The sequence below is a fragment of the Artibeus jamaicensis genome, unplaced genomic scaffold, assembly GCF_021234435.1.
Source record: "Artibeus jamaicensis isolate MK-2021 breed Jamaican fruit bat unplaced genomic scaffold, CSHL_Jam_final scaffold_916, whole genome shotgun sequence".
NCBI classification, from domain to species: Eukaryota; Metazoa; Chordata; class Mammalia; order Chiroptera; family Phyllostomidae; genus Artibeus; species Artibeus jamaicensis.
The window spans coordinates 26,384,029-26,401,595 of NW_026522059.1; the positions used below are offsets into that span (position 1 = coordinate 26,384,029).

Sequence of the window (17,567 nt, forward strand, 5' to 3'; positions counted from 1 at the left end):
CTGCAGCAAGCTATGGGGGAACCGGTACCCCACCCGGAATCTCTCCTCTCCTTCTGAGGAAGGACAGCGAGTTGTGAACAGCATCAAATGCTGGGCAAGAACCTGACATGCTGCCTGGTTTCTGCCTTTCTCGGGGAAGTTGAGTAAGACCCTTGACGTGAGAGAGGATGAAAATTGTGACGTCACTGAAAACCGGTTTATTTCTTTGTGTGAGATTAATCACGTGCATCTACTGAACAAGTCTCCTCCCTGGCGCTTAGGTTATTATCACACACACAGCAAGAGTTTCTTCTTAACCTTGTATCTCACTGCTGGGTGAGTCAGTATATTTATTACATCCCTCCCAAGGCAAAGCAAAGAACCAGTGCCCAGGAAGAATAAACATTTGCTTACAGTGTTTTAAAAGCCAGGGTTTAAAGCAAAGGAGAAGACTGTGAACTGCCTGTGCCCATTAAAAACACCCCAGGCCAGCCCTGAACCACAGGGCTGTGTTTTTCTTAGTCCAGCGCCCCATCCCGCTCCTGGTGGGAGGGCGGGTCGCCGTGGTGATGCCGGTGGAGCGCCCCGATGGGAGACATACCTCGCTTCATCCCTTCTTCTTTCACCTGCTTGGAAGGTGTTGGGCCAAACTCCTCTTCCAAGGGCCTGAACATCCGTTTAACCAGGACACTGCTGCTAGAAAAGATGAGCAGAAAGCATTAAGGAAAGCAGGCAGGGCACTAGAACAAAGGTTCGCGCATGCTCAGTCCCCGGCTTTTCCTTGGCTTGCATATCCCTGGTTTTCCACAACTGGGTCTGCTCACCAGCCTCCTTCTTCCCCACTGCAGGTCCTAAGCCATCCCTGTTTGAGGCAGAACACACACACCACTGTGCTTCCAGCCTGGACGGAAGACACACTTCCCATGGCCGAATATGGATCCACCAAGGTGAGACCTCTGGGTTTTAGTCACTCTCTCCTGCCCCTAAGCCCTCGTCCTGCTGAGAAGGTAGGGGCTGGGGAGCAGCAGGATGAGCCCTGTGTCTGCGTGGCCTCCAAACCACACAGCCCCCTCCAAACTAGCTAGGCCCCGGGTGCCTGCACTTGCCAGCCCCGAGGGCGCAGAGGGGAGCTGCGGAGATGTGCAGGCCAGCCTCACTGAGCCTCAGTTATGATGCCGCCCTGACTCCCTGCTGCTCCACGACTCCATCTGGTTGGAGCAGATAACAGTGCAGCGGAGGAAGTTCCCTAGAGACCCAGACCTCTGCTACAGACCTCTCCCTCCGCCTGGGGAGAGGGTGTCAGTCCCCTTTCCTGAGAGCTCATGGTGTGGTGGCCTTGCATGGCCCCAGCTGGGTCAGTTCTGACAGTTCTGCGTTTCCTACCAAAGTTCCTGTTCTTTCTGGGCATGCGAAGAAAGGGAAGGACTGTTCAAGGGGAACAGAAATTGGAAACATGGACTGTCTTTGAGAGGAGCGCACTGACGCTGAGTGTTGGGGGCTCTGTGCGCTGGCTGGGCCAAGCGCCAATCCTACTGGCCTTTCAGTGATGGCCAGACTAAGGCTCAGAGGGCTGAGTGCCTCATGCATGGCCATGCAGCTGATAGTGAACGGAGCGGTTAAGAGAACCCAGCTTGGAGGGACAGCCTCATGCTGAAGGTACTCAAAAAGTCTGAAAGGATGAGTGAGGGTAAAAGAAATGGTAGTAAAAGTCCGCCTTCTCTTATTTTACTCCCTAGTAATCAAACCATGGAAAGAGCTAGAAGGAAAATTCAAACCCAATTCCCAAGCAAAGGTGGCAGCAAGTTTTCAGTGCACTATTCCCTCTGTCTTCACCTCACTACTTCATCCTAAAAGCAGGTCATACTCTTCTGCCATATCTTGGAACTGGAGTGGCCGTGGCCTCAGGAGTAGTGGCCAGTAGGTTAACAATCGGGAGAGAGCCCGAAACCCGCCAGACTGCAGACGTCACTCCCTCGGGCTGCGTGAGGGCTCCTAGACCAGTGGTTTTCTTTTTCTCACCAAGCGAGATGTGCTTGAATTTTTCCAGTTCTGTTGACTTTTGATAGCAACCCCGTTCTGAGCTGTGAAAAGCTTTGCCATTAAAATAACATCTTGGGTAAACCACTTTTCTCCTGAGAGTTCAAAACTGCTTTTTCACACTTTCAAGTCTATACTCCCAACAGGGAGTCAACGAGTGCGTGTGGTCTGAGTTCGGCTGTCACATTTATTTACAAAATGAGGCGAGGAAGGAGGGGCAGATATGGCTGCCCCGTCGGAAGGATGCAGAGAGCCTGAATTCCAGGTCTCCTGACGCCCATCCTACTGTACTCGCCTGCGCAGCAAAAGGACTCGAGGACAAGGGGGAAGGTGCTGTCTCTGTTGTCAGGCTCCCTCCCACTGGCACATGAGTGACAAGCTATGATCCAGGACAAGCAGCACATGAAGCCATTACCCAGAGGAAGCCAATGCTTGAACTATAAACAAAGGGCTGCTAAGTTTCCGCAGAAAAAACAAAATCCTCATTTCACGGTGGAGGAGACCAAAGCGCGGGGGTCAAGGAGCTGGCCCACGGCTTCACACTAAGAAGCCGCAGCCCAGGTGCAGGACACAGGCTTCCTGAGCTCACCGTCCTTGTTCTTCCCATGATGCCACCTTTTCCCTCATAAGATATGTGAATAACAGGACTGGTCACGCTAATCATTTCTGGTGATTACCCATGTGTCAAGGTCAAAAGAACAATCTAATCACATGTTTGGAAAATGCAGAGCTCAAGAGTTGAGAGGTCAGATCCTGGAGAAGGCTCTGATTCTCGCGAGCTGGGGAAGGGCTGGCTCCTTTGAGAATCCCTGTCCTTCAGCACAGAAGGGGCGCTCGGCTTTCTGCAAAGGGCACATCGGTCAGCACTCAGGCTTTCTAGGCTCTGCTGTGTCCAACTCTGCTGGGGTAGCACGAGCACAGCCGTGGACCAGACACGAAGGAATTAGCACAGCTGTGTTCTAATGAAATTTCATATCATTTTCACATTAGACGATATTCCTTTGAATATTTTCAACCACTTAAAAATGTTGGTAGACCCGCCCTGGCTGGCAGAGCGCAGTGGTTGAGTGTTGGCCTGTGATCCTAAGGGTCACTGGTTAGATTCCCAGTCAGCGCACTCGCCTAGGTTGCGGGCCAGGTCCCCAGGAGGGGGCGTGCAGAGGCAACCACACATTGATGTTTCTCCCTCTCTGCCTCCCTTCCCCTTTCCAAAAACAAAATAAATAAAATAAAATAAAAACATTGGTGAACAACACAGAAACAAGTGGTAGGCCTAACTGGGTCCTTACGGTGTATTTTTCCCACCTCTGCTCCAGGAAGTGACCCAGCAATATCTCCTGTACTTACTTCACCTTGAAATGTTTTGTGAGTAAATATATCAATTATATAAGAATAAGGAAGCCCTGGTTTGACTACAGTTTGAAAAAAATCAATCTAGAGATTTTTAGTTATACACATGTCATGCAAACCACGATTCTGGGTACAGTTAGGTAGCATAATGTAGATGTTGAAAAATGAATATCGTTGTAGGTTGTTTAAGAAAGAAAAAAAAACAGCATTCCAGTCACACAAAGAACTAGAGCCAATGACTAGAAGTCAGAAGAAGTGGACAAACTAAGTTTCTGGGGGCCGGAATCATCCCTCACCAAGACCTACCTCACACCCAGTAAGCATGTTCAGAACATTTCTATCACTGAGAATATTCAAGCGGAAGTTGGCTGCTCAAGGATGTGGCAGAAGATGTTACATTGCTTAAGAGAGAGGGCCAGTTAAATGAGCTTGAAGGGTCCTTCTTGGCTCTAAAATTCCAGGAGCCTGTAACACGAGTTGTGGATGGCAAACAGGAGGCCGAGTCCTGGCGCACGGCACCCTGGGAGCCTCCGGCGAGCCTCAGTGCGTTCTCTCTTACCCACAGTCCTACCGACACTGAAAAGGTTCTCAGCCTCCCAGCAGCCCACCTGGCTCACTGCCCAGAGCGAGGGCTTCAGGAGGTACCTGCAGGTGGCCCAGGTAATACCGGGAGCAGGCAGGCTGCCTCCTTGGCTCTTGCCTCAAGCTCAGTTTGAACTTGTGTTGAGGCCAAACAAATGATTTTGGTAACTGGGCGATCGGTAAAAAGGTGTAATCAAAGAGATGTGTCATTCGGAAGAATAGCTAGTGATTCAAAGATAGATCAGAGGAAGGAGAGAATAGGGAGAAGAGATTTAGACAGAAAATGGTATCCCCTCAACCTTCCTCTGAGTGCCCAGAATCAAACATTTCTCAGCTGGGAGTCCGGCGCCGAGAGGCAGCCCACCCCCCACCCACAGTTACCCTCGGCGTGAAGAGCCATTTCTACTGAAGTGCACTGACTTTGGGTGTGTAAGTGAAAGAAGTGAGTGTCTTACCCTTCTCGCTCGTCATCCGCGTTGTAGTACACCTGTGGGACAAAACGAGAGGCTTACGGCAGGTCGGAGACAGGAATGGAAACTCGGTGCACCAGGCCCGGACTGTCCCAAAGCTTCACACTGTCTCGCAAAAGCAGACAAATCTGTTTCCTGGTTCTGTGTATGTGTGTGTCGAAGGAAATACATATTTAACCCCCTATTCTCCACAGGGTTAATTCTTATACGTTAATGAAATAAAATTGGAAATCTCCTCATTTCCTCCTCCAGTTGGTCTGATCAGATTACCTCTAGCTCTAAGCCAAATCTTGCTTTGGACAGTAAGAAGATATTTTCCTAGGATCTGAAAATCATTGCTCAGACGGGCTCTAGAGCAGGGCCTGTGAGTGAGCGGTCCCATCGGGTCCACGGGTGAGCTGATTCTGGGCACTGTGCTTGGGGGATGGAGGGGAGCAAGAAAGACAGAGGGTCGTGTGGCCAGGCAGTGGTGACCCCAGGCCTCTGTGCATTATTCCTTGGAGATCCCGAATCCCTGGCAACCTCAGAAATTTGGGAGTCAACAGTCTCCAAGCTGGTAAGCACACTCAGAATTAGAGCGATTATGAAGCATCCTTATTATTTCATGAAGCAACGGGAAAACTGCAGCAGGGATCTGCTAGGTACATAGGTTCTCTTGACCCAATTCCTTACGAAGATCAGTTGTAGACCTTTCATGAGCTGTATCTGTGGGCTCCGGGCCTGTTTCCATTTGGGTGAAGAACAATGCCCAAGGTACTATCAGACACTCACGTATTAACTTCAAAAGTTGCCTCTAGTTCTAGTGCGTTTTGTCACTGTCCCTGCCCCAGTTCCCTGGGAGAGACACAGCTGTGCCTGGACAGACACCCTGCCAAATCTGGACTTAGTTGTGCAGCGGGGCCGGTTACCTGTAACTCCTGGGGAAGAGTCATTCCGATCATGAAGCTCAGATTTCCATGAGGAACGTTCTCCTTTTAAATATGTTTGTGTCTATTGTTGTAGTACACATTTTGTTTCTTCTCAAATAGAAAACGATGAAGGGAAGATGCCCCCCACCCCCAATTCCAATTTTCAGTGTGGCATCCGAGACTCTGTCATTGTGATGCACTAGAAATGGGACTGTCCATCTAGAGGCAAGTGGAATGACCCACGTAAGCGAGGGAGTCTGGGCCACAGCATTGGCTATGCAACTGGATTTCTGGTCCGAAGGTCCTGATGTGGGTCTGAGTTTGGCTGGATTCTTTCCATGTGGCATAAAGCACCTGCCTGCCTGGCTCTAAGGCAGGTGGTGGACAGCTCTTTGCCAAGTTGGCTGGCAACTCAGACATGGGAGCGACCTTCTCTTAAGTGTTTTTGGACCCTCCTGAATGGCCTCTATGGCAGAGTCCCTATCACCACTCCGGCAAGGTCCTTTCTCCTGTCGCGTAACGACCCACTCTTTCTTCTTTGTTAGTTGTAGGACTTACTGCACTAATTTGTAGAGTGTTTCTCAGACTTTAGAGTGCATAAGCATTTTCTGGAGGCCTTGTCATCAATGCACATCCCTGGAACCCCTGCAGGGGGTTTAATTCAAAAGACCTGGAATGGAACTTTGGAACCTGATTCTTGCCAAGAACTTCCGTGTTTTAGAGGAAGACAGCTTACCAGCCACCGCTGGGGAGATGGCTCCGGAGGGTGTGAGGGAGGAGCAGCACCCCCAGGCTGACACAGGCAGGGTATACACTACCCCAAAAGATAATGCCTCTGCACCCCACAATTTCTCCCAAGCTCCCTTACTGTTTGTTTTTAAAGGCATTCTGGACAAAAGCTGCAGGGAATATCAGCACTTTAATGTGAAGAGAGGGGGACTGAAGATCTCCATGGTCCTTGCACAGTGGATTTGTCCCCTAGAATTAGTTTTTGATAATCATCTGGTAAATATTCCAGTCCATGTGCAAATCAGTGAGATCGCAGGGGAGGAGGGTCCGAGTGGGCTGAGAGGGAAAATCCCGCCTCTCCGGTCCACGTCCTTGGCTGACTAGGAATCACTGTAACATGGCTGGGGTGCCTGTAAGTGTCACTCGAGAGTCTGTCTGAATGAACTAGAGGGCTCCTTGCCCTGCACTTGGGCAAGGCTGTGATGTGGCTGGTTCCAACAAAGCACCTGCCTGTGGTGGTTACTGAGCTCACACTATCGCTTACCTCCTTCCCCTGCCCGCCTCGCCCGCCCCCCAGGGCAGAACTGGCCCATCCTTCCACCTGCCGCTGCTGGCTCTTGTTTAGCAAGCCCAAATCTGCCCAATTCTGCCCCATGCCTCTTTCTCACCCTATGGCACTGCTGTCTCCCCTCCTGCTTCTGGACCCATCTCCCAGGCTTCTAATTCTTCTAAGAAAAGGCATCCTTGACAGGCTCGACCGGCCACACTAGGCGCTTCTTTCCTTGGTCCGGCAAGCTGCCCGACCACAGAACAGTCACGCGTGGTGCCAGGGTCCAGCTGAGGTGCCCCTTGGCTGCCCAGAGCTCAAGCAGGCTCCCTCCCTGACCCTGTAAAGCTGACTCTGAGGGCACAGGGACAGCCCGTGGGCTCTGCCAGGGTGTGCCCAGATAGCAAGACCCAACTTCACCTATGGCTTGGTGACAGGGTTTGCCGTTGCTGAAACCAACCAACAGTAAAGCAAAGAGCTCTCCTTCCCTTTGGATTCAGCCACAGGCTGGGGGCCCAGCTCAGGACGCGGAGGTGGCCAGTGAGGGCAGAAGGCTGACCCTCATGGGAAGCCAACTTGGGTCCCTTTTTCTGTAAGAGTCATTTACAGCTTTTTATGGTTCAGAAAAATGTTGCCAAGAGAGTAGGTCAGGCTGTCAGCGTTGACATGACACTGAAACCAGAATCATGACGGCAGACAATGAAAACAACCTCCCTCAATGATCCTCTCTTCTAGTAGGTGTGGAAACCTAACTCTGTAGGACTCCATGCAGCGGAGACTGTCACTACATACATCACCACCATGTATGTGCTTGAGCATTAAAAAATAAAATAAAATGTAGTGCTGGCCTGCATATCTTGATAAATCGTAACATTCTTCCTTCCCCTTTTGTGTCCCTGTTCCTATCAAACAAATAGGACAAGATGGGAATGTCAAATTAGCTTTTAGCGGAATGTGCCCTAAGAAAAAGCTATGGGTGTTGTGTTACCCTGCCATGTGTGCTGCTTTGTCTCACACTCACCAAAAACAACACAGGGGACAAAATATTCTTAAAAGGAGAAGGCGACACCAAGAGTGGCTTCTCCTCCCAGACTAAGGCCAGTTCCAGTGAGTGTCTAAACACTCGGAATGGAGGGAACATTGAGTGCATCAGTTTGCCCCTCTTCCTCAAAACAGAACTTCCTTCAAAGGATTCTGGGATTAAAGAAAACTAACCAAGGCGAGGTGCACTAAAACTCTGTTGGTGTAGTGAGAGACAATTCTAGCAAGTACTAGGAAAGTCATTATTATTTTCTTTTTTCCCCCACACATCTTTTGTTTATCACATGAAATAAACAATACAAAAGATACTGCAGAAAGAAAAAAATTATTCATATGTTGTAACCCCACCATCAAGGGCTATAACTGTCCTTGTTCTTTTTAATTTCAGCTCTACATTTGGAATTACTGTGTAGAATAGATAGGTATTCTACTTTTTTTTCACTAAAGATTGTCATAACTAGTTCCCATTTTGCAACATAGTTTTCATTGCTATAACTTTATTGACCATAGAATACTCTATGGGAATTTGAGCTACCGTAATGAGTTCATTATTAGATTTTTATGTTATTTTACTATTAGCTCTTTCATTTCACTTGTAAATATACCTAGGAGACAGAAATTGTTTTTTAAAGAGCTTGTCTACAATATCATTTTTGATGTCAATTGATTTAGCTATTTAATGGGATCTGTTAATTTACTAAAGGGAAAATTGTCGACAAGGCTTTATTTAATCATGGAGTTTTTCTCGTGAAACTTTCTGAAATTACAGGCAGTTCCATTTCCCTCCGTTAGGGAGAGCTCTATGGCATCAGGCTAATCCCACGTGAGGAGACTAGCAAAACTTCTTGCAGGTTATCAGCCTTCTAACATTCCTTCCTCTTTCGTAGCTTTGTCAACACTTCACTAATTTCAGCTCATTCTCTTCTTCCCCTTACTAGGTTGGTTTCCTCTCCTGAAACATTCCTTTGTATAAAATCCCTTTTCAGTAGGGAACGACTCTGTGGAGTGCATGGAACGCCGGTTTCGTTTTTAAGGTCAGCACTGTCTGAAGCGATTCTCTCTTAAGGCCCTACCAGCCCCCGGAACAATGGCGGGGAGACGTCAGCAGGCAGCCCATACCTGTCCTGTCCTCTGCAGGTTTGCGAAGTGCACATCGGGTATGAAGAGGACCGGCTGCGAGTGCAGATCAGGCATTGTCTTGAAGTAGGTGATGTCACTCTTCTTTTGTAAAGGCATCGCTGCCAGCTTCCCTTCAGAGGCTGGATGTGATCAAAAACCCCAAAATGAGAGCGTTATTCATGACTAAGAGCTCTCCAGTGAAAGCTCTGGTCTCAGCTAACCTTCACGACCTTCTCCCGGGAAGCCTTCCAAACACCATAAATGTGAACACACTTGAAAGACCCCCACTTTCCCGCTGCCAAACCAACAGGAAGAACTTGGACCTCCAGTGAGCACTCTCGAGGCAGAGCACTGGGCCCCTCCTGCCCTCCTGTCCCTCTCTGTGTCCTAGATTTCTTTTTTTTAATTTTTATTGAACTTATTAGGGTGACACTGGTTAATAAAATTATATGGGTTTCAAGTGTACCATTCAATAACACATCATCTGTATATTGTAATTCCATTACAATGGAATTACATTGTACAACCACCCAAAGTCGAGTCTCCTTCCATCACCATTTACTGCCCCTTCACCCTCTTCTATCTCTCTCACCCCCCTCCCCTCTGGTGACCACCACGCGGTTGTCTATGTCTATCAGTTTTTTGTTCATTTAATCCCTCCACCTTTTTCACACAGCCCCCTTCTCTGTGCCTGAGATTTCTCGTCTGTAGAAGGAAAGTGTTGGTCTCTATGATAATGACAAAGTCCCTCCTAGTGCAAACACTCCGTGGTCATTGACTGTATTTGCTTTTCACTGGGACAATTTACTCTGCCTCTACTGCTGGGGAAAAGCAAGCAGTCCCTTGCAAGTCTGCAGTTCTGCCTGCAGCCCACTGCTCCCCGCCTGTTCCCTAGCGGGCCCAGGGGACCCCACCCCCTCTCATACTCACAGTTGTTGCACTGGGCTTGGGAGGCCTGGCCTTTCCCCTTCTTCCTGTTCTGCTTCCTCTCTTCATCTCGGATCTTTCTTTCTGCTCCCTGATGGGGAGAAACAAATACAGACAATGCCGGGCATGTCACCCCCACACACAAACGCACTGCTGCACACAAACCACAGAGACCGGAGACAAAACCAAGGGAGAAGGTGAGGCGGCAGCCCCGCTGCCACCACTCCAGTGAGGGCGGGCTTGGTTCTAAGGCTGAGAGTGATCCTGCTTCTCCCAGATTCCTCCCTTTTTTTGGTATCTTGACTATTTAGACAACTTCAGTTTGAAACCATACCGAAAGCCCAGACCCAGCTCCCCATCCCAGTGAAGCCAGTTCGGTAACATGAGTGATTATAATAAATGTCCTAAGATGAAGCCTTGGCCCGTGACCATCATCCCTAGGCCTGGGGAGAGCATTCAAGCTGAGTGTGAATTTCCTGTAACACTTCTTCTTTGCCCATTATGATGGAACTTGTTATAATCATTACAGCAATGGAAGTGACAGAGGGCATAGGGCATACAGACAGGATGTAAGATCCCTTTGTATCTACAGCATGATTTTGTGTTGTTTTCATGTTTATGGAGCCTTGGAGACAGTGCTTACTCAACCAAATAGAAAAGAGTGTGGTCCATTCACCTCCTTTTTTGCTCCTCTGTTGCTTGTGATCTGGTTTTTTCATTGCCTCCCCTTCCAAATCCCGTCCTACTTAACCAGTTTACCATCACCTTCTGTCGCTTTCCTTCTTGGCCTTTGAGGATCCCCTGATGACCCCCCCTCTCCTTGGTCACCCTTCTACGTCAGCTTTGCTACCAGTTTCTTCTCTCCCTGCAAACACAGATGCTCTGACAGTTTCCTTTTCCTTCCTCTCTCTCCACTCAATGGGTGTGAAATACAGGCAAAAGGATCCTATCCTTCATTTCTGTTGCATCCATATATGACATTTTTATATGTATTTGGAGCTCTGTATAATTAATGTAAATAGAAATGTGAAACTTTTATCTACCTATAACAATTATAACTCACCCAAGACACACCCCAAGGTTTGTCGAGCAATTTTATTGCTAAATTCATGTTTTATTTTGTAATATTTCTAGGAGGAAAAGGTCTGGAATTCATCTGTTCAAAATTTTGATATGTTCAATGTAGATTTTTAGACAATAAAGTCACCTACTAATTATTTCACAGACATTAACATAAAAGATTAATGTAAAACATGGCCCGCTATGAGCATGGAAGGCAGTTCTGATGGTGTCTAAATGCTCTGGGCAGAACCACAGTTCCTGTCTCTAAAATGAAGCTCCGACTCCCGATGGCCCGGGGGGGCTTTGGTGCATTCAGTTCAGATGGAGGGAGCTTCCCTGGCCCTGTCCTTCCAAGAATTCCTCTCCTTCCTTTGATTTGTTATGACCCCAAACTTCTAGAAAACATTCCTTCCACAATTATTAAAGTGTAAAACAGTCTAGTTCTTCCAGAAGAGCATCATTTGTATACTTAGGGACAAATACCAAACTTGCCGTTTGAAAAAATTTCCCCCACCTAAATGTTCATTATGGAGCATCGAATTGAAAAAATTTGCCTGAAGATTTACTGATCATATTGCGATCACCTCTTGAGAGGTCATGGCTATTTTTGGTTTTTATTTGACACATACTGTTTCTCTTAAATTTATTTATTAAATGTGCTTTAATCCATTTAAAGTCGGCCAAGGTACCAGGAGGGGGGGGTTGTAAGGTTTTCCATAATCTTCAACAGGCATTGCCTCCAAGACCATTCCAAACAAAAATTAAAAGTGAGAAAAAAATTTAAAAATCTCACTCCAAACAAGAATTAACAAAAAGAAAAAAATCTATTTAAAAATAAGACTGTGGCTTTATTTCTCAAGTTTTGCCAAACACACAGTTACTGTTTGCACTGATACCATTCTTGTTTTGTTTTTTAATTCCCATCCTCCCACCTTCTTTCTCTTTGCGGAACCACGGCTTCTTCTCTGTGCTTGTTTCTGTTTTCTTTATTCATTTTTTTAAGATTTCACCTATAACCGGGATCATACAGTGTTTATCTTTCTCTGTCTGACTTATCGCACTTTACATAATGTTCTACAGGTCCATCCACATGTCGCAAATGGTAAGATTTATTCTTTTTTATAACCAAGTAGTATTCCATTGTATACACAGGGGAGCAACAATAGGTTTACGGTTGTGAGTATGCAAAACAGTTTATTCTTGTATTATTGTTTATTAATGACTGCATCAGTTTGCATAGGAACAACTGTAAACCTACTTTTGCCCTGCCCTATCTGTGTACAGCATCTTTATCAATTCCTCTGTTGATAGACATCTAGGCTGCTTCCTTATCTTGGCTATTGATAATAATACTGCAATGAACATGGGGGTGCAGGTACCTTTTCAAATTAGTGTTTCTTTTTTTTCTGTGGATAAATATGCAGAAGTGGAATCGCTGGAATGTATGACATCTCTAATATTTGATTTTTTATGGAAACTCCGTACTGTTGTCCACAGTGGCTGCACCAACTTACAATCCCATCAACAGTGCACGAGGGTCCCCTTTCGTCACACCCTTGACTGCACTAATATGTCGAATTGTTGATGGTAGCCATCCTGACCGTCTATTTTAAGCTGAAAGTTTAAGTTGGAATATATTCTGTGAGGATTTCATTCTTACTCCCTGCTTCATTCGTTATGTTACTGATACCATATTTTTTAAAAGATTTTATTTATTTATTTTTAGAGAGAGGGGAGGGGAGGGAGAAAGAGAGGGAGAGAACTTTGATGCCTCTCATACGTGCCCCAACTGGGGACTGAACCTGCAACCCAGGCATGTGCCCTGACTGGGAATCGAACGGCAACCTTCCACTTTGTGGGATGATGCACAAACAACTGAGCCGTGCTGGTCAAGGCAACGCCATATTTTCGATCTTTGTGTAGTGGATCTTTGAACTACTTATGGTAGTTTGATTTGAATTTGATACTTGTCTGTTTTAACTTTTGTAGTAGCTTTTTAATTGTCTCATTGGTTGTATTTGTTCCATTCTTGTTTTTCATGAAAGATAATGGAAGTAATTAAATACAGATATAAAGACTGAGACATAGGTACTAAGTAGAGGTAGACAGATCCTATACTTAGACAGATGTAGACAGACCCTGAATTTTTAATGCCTAAATGGATGCGCGGCGCTTCAGTAGAAGGGTCACACCACAAACAGAGACAACCCGCTCACCCTCTGCAGTCTCACAGGCGCATCGCCTAGAATTCAAGGTGGAGAACCACAGCTAGTACAGAATGCCATCTAACACTCTGGACTGGGATTGGGAAACTTACAGTTTTCAAAGGAAAGATCTCTTCATTCTTTTGCTCTCAATAATTCAAACTCATCACTTACAATTATACAACCATTTGAAAAGTATAAATATTGAACGTTTTCTCTTTAATCTTCCAGGAGTGAGTGTGGCCTGGTTTTTTAAATCAAAGCTGCAAATGTAATGACAAATTGCCGCAAAAGATTTTATATTTAGCTTATTAGAAATATTAATAGTGGTGAAGGATAAAATACTCTGTTTGTCCTGTAAGATTTCTTCCTTTCTTCCTAAATTTCTGATCCTCAGTATCAGAATATATAAGTTAAAAACTACCCACCAGAAACTCTACATCACTAGCAACTTGCAACAAATGACAACATTTCCCAACATCCCGCTATCATTTCCTTCCAGTTAGCACTGTTACATATTAGACTGATATTTAAAATAGGAGCTATAGCACCCTGGCTGGTGTGGCTCAGTGGACTGAGCGCTGGCATGCAAATCAAAGGGTCACTGGTTCAATTCCTAGTCAGGGCACATGCCTGGGTTGCAGGCCAGGTCCCCTGTAAGGGGTATGTGAGAGGCAACCACACATTGATGTTTCTCTCTTCTTCTATGTCCCTTCCCGTCTCTAAAAATAAATAAATAAATAATTTTTAAAATAAAAATTAAAATAAATTAAATAGGAGCTATAGGAAACACCATGTATTTTCTGATCGACAAAGTGTTTGTTAATATGATTCCAGTTCCTATACACAAGTACCAGCATGCACATATAAATGAGCTGTTCTCTCAGCCATTTCTTTCCTTGCTGTGATTACCCTTTTTTGACTTTTGGAAACAAATGCTTCGAATAAACCCACACAATCCTCTTTTCCACCTTCTCCCTTTTACTAGACATGCTTTTAAAAATATTTTCAAACAAAAAGCATAATCGATCATTTTATTTTCTCTCTTAGGTTCTTATAGTCCTTATTCTAGGGCATATATAAACAATAATACAATACTTCCTATTCGTTCTGCATTTTAACTTTGATTTTTAGAGTTATTACAACACTGAAGAAAAAAACAATTATACCAGTATCCTTTAAGCACTAGCTGTGGAAATAAAGGTAAATGGATTGATTGCCCAGTGCTTCTGGCTCATTCTGCCCCTCTCTCTCTCCTTGCCTCTAATTTTACTCCTCACTTGCAAAAGGGAGATTTAGGGAGGGGGACTCCAGGATCAAGGAGGGGAACCTGAATTGTTTAAATGCTCTTTCCGTTGTACTTTTAAAATTCCATGTTGTACCTCAATTTAAAATGTTCTGTTACTGTTTAATATGCTGATTTAAAGATGTAACTGCATTCTTTTGTTTTGCGTTGAAAGTCGACCTTGACTCTTTGTTGAGGTTTTTAAATCGTCCCTTGCCATTTTTTTGGTGTTTCATATGTATAAAGCTACTAGTTCCCAGGAGTTATTTGCATGCGGCTCCTCTCATTTTCACTGGGGGGGACTCTGGGCTGGCTGGCCCGCTGATTTCTCATCTACACAACCACTGCCCATTGACTGAACTGCCCTCGGACCCAGGAGGCTCTGTCCCTGAGGGCGTTCTGCTGCTCTGACAGCTGACCGATGGGCCCCAGCTGAAACTGTCAGGACCTGAAAGCTTACACTAGATTTTAGTATCTGCCACTGTGCTGCATGTCCGTAAACTGAGTGCAGTTCTAGTTCGGGTATTTCCTTATCTCTCCCTGTGACCACCTCTGCTGTCTGTTCACAGAACCCGCTTCTCCCTACACTCTCCCTCCAGCAGCCCTTGCAGAGGTTTTAACAGCACAGTAGGCCTCACCCAGCACACTCCACTCTCCAGTGAGCACCGTGGTTCAACTTTGTAGGTGTCCTGCTCTTTCACAGTCAAGTGGCCCCTTTGCTTTCCATAAAGATGCTGATAACACACAAGTCTTGAAATAGTCGGGATGGGGATCTCGTGTCACACACTCATGGGATTTTAAGCTTAGCTATCTAATTGCTTTGTCTCTGAGGGCCTGACCCCGAGAGATTCAAACACTGTACCTCCTCCAGAGTGCATGTTTACTAATGCACTTAGGTGCCATTTCCATTCCAAAGACCTCTAAATGAGACCTCATTTAACCCACAGAGTAACAAAGGTTACATTGATTGTTCCGGGACAGGACCTAGACCCAGTATAAACTATTAACCTATTATTTCAGTTACCTGAGTGAATCAGACTCAGTTCAATACCATGTCAGTTAGGTATTAAGTTAGTCATAAAAATGATTGAAAAAAATATACAGTTGACTGATGACTCCCTAGATATCTAATAGGAACTGAGAATGAAAGATTACCACTCCCCCGTGACTGGTGAGTATTTTGACACCACTAGACAAGAAAAGGTGACAAGAGGGGAAGTTCATTAAAAGTAATGTCTAATAACAAAGATACCTTTATGACAAACTGTCATCTTTACTCACTTTGTCGCAGAAGACCTTGATCTGGCAATAAGCTCTATGAATGGGTTTATTACTACGATTATTATAACTGTATGTATCAATCTGAATCATCAAAGGAAGTCCTTTCACGCCTTTTTGGGAGGAGAAATCTGTGCTCAGGCAGTTCACAGTGATGAAAATCTAAGGGAGGAGAAAGAAAAAAGGTTCTTCAGTCACCGGGAAAAGAGCCAATAAAAAATTCACAAGCTTAGGACTAGAACTCAGAATACAAAACTAATCTATAAAGATGACTGAAGAATATTTGGATACTTTGATATAAGAACATTTTGAGCATATAAAATATAACAAATTACATAATTTGTAAATATATAAAAATACTGTTTTCATACTTAATCTAAAACAATTAAAATTACTTTTCTTAGAGTACACTGATAAAAGCTTACTAATTTTTCAAACATGCAGTGTTAGCTGAGTAAAACACTATTTCCTTAACATGCTAAAGCTGTGACTTCTAATAATTATATCAATTTTCCTAATCTCTGACCTGTGGGGTAAAAAAATACACACACACACTAAATAACACCTTCTGCATTATTATACTGAAATGTAGTTATTTGTTTACATATCTATCTTTCCTACGTAGCTGTTATGTATGAGATTTGAGAGCATTTCTTATCATCTTATATTACTGAGACCTAATACAGCTCATGGTGGAGAACAGGTGGTCAATAAACATATTTGATGACTGAACCAATGAGTCTGTCTGTAGAAAACCCACTAGAGAGGGAATTAAAGCACCAAGCGTGAGCCCCAGCTCTAATCCAAACCAGCCAAGAGACCTCGGGCAAGTTCTGTATCGTCTTTGGTTCTCAATTTTCCCTTTAAATCGGAATGTAAACTCTGTTCTAGAAGAAGTGGAAAAGTATGAGAGGAGCTGGCAAAGGCAGGACAGGAAACAGGAGGGCAGCAATGTAGTTAAGGCACCAGCAGCCTCAGCTAACCACATGCGCCATCAAGAGAAACAACAAAAAATTTCATGAAAAAAAGGAAACAATTATTAGAGATTATAGCACTGACCAATAGAAGAACTAAAAATAATAATTTTATTATAAAATATCGAGGAGAATAGAGGGAGGAATATGAGTGACTAAATTTACCCTCATTTTACATAGTGGGTAGATGTCAATATACCATTTAAAGTCAATTTATTGTAAAATAGAGTGCAGTGCCTAGATTCACATGGTAACTATATAAACATTAAGAGTTGTCTCTAGGAAAAAAACAGGTGTTCTGTAGTATACTCCTATTTTCATTTAATACCATATGTATTATTTTTACTTCACATTAAACTTAAAATCATATATGTGTGCATTCTGAAAGCCACTTCATCAAATTTATTATCTGCCCCGTGTTTTATTTGGTCCCCCAAAAATTTTCATTCGCCTCCAAACCCTTGACCTGAACAAAGCCTTACACCTCCCAGCAATACCACTAGGAAAGAGCCAAGGCTACGAGCCACGTTTTCAAAGCCATTCAGATCGTCAATTTAACTGCCGGGCCTGACCCAGTTAATTACCAGCTCAATGCCTGTAGGCTTTTGGTAATTTATACACCAGATATCTAATTTTTAGTGCTATTTCTATATCATGATTATTTTTCCTTTTCTTTGTGAGCGAGCCTCTTACCTGGCAATAAGAAACACATTAGCAAGGCATCACACATCAACAGCAGTCAAGGCCAGAAGACAGGTCAAAAAACAAAACCTACTCTCCTAGTGACACCTGACTTCTTTTATTGTTATTCCTGGCATGGCAATATCTTGGCCAAAACATGGGAGCATGACTTTATGTCAGCAAACCAAACGCCCACTCTGGTGAGCGATGCAGTCGTTCACTGTTTTGGCCACGTATTTCATGCGCTAACCTTCCTGTTGGCGCTGTAATCTACAGGGGTCTCAACCACACTGGTTATTTTTCCATCCCTCGTAAAGTCTGCCTAGCACTGCAAAAGCCAGAGGAGAGAAGTGTTCTGGTAAATATTTCCTAAGCTATTAGGATTCGTGGCTGG

At 44.8% G+C, this 17,567-nt stretch overlaps 1 protein-coding gene across 6 annotated transcripts in view; it reads right to left on the bottom strand.

Annotated features, from left to right (window-relative positions):
- The window catches only part of GRHL2 (grainyhead like transcription factor 2), a 137,314-nt gene that overhangs the window by 17,884 nt on the left and 101,863 nt on the right, over nucleotides 1–17,567 (bottom strand). For 5 of the 6 annotated variants that reach the window (XM_053661208.1, XM_037133405.2, XM_053661210.1 and 2 more), the window contains exons 9-13: nucleotides 15,522–15,680; nucleotides 9,693–9,780; nucleotides 8,763–8,902; nucleotides 4,404–4,435; nucleotides 581–675 (exon numbers count right to left, since the gene is read on the bottom strand). In XM_053661208.1, the coding sequence (XP_053517183.1) occupies nucleotides 581–675; nucleotides 4,404–4,435; nucleotides 8,763–8,902; nucleotides 9,693–9,780; nucleotides 15,522–15,680 (514 nt within the window). The remainder of the gene's footprint in view (nucleotides 1–580; nucleotides 676–4,403; nucleotides 4,436–8,762; nucleotides 8,903–9,692; nucleotides 9,781–15,521; nucleotides 15,681–17,567) is intronic. The other variant, XM_053661207.1, reaches the window with a different exon arrangement.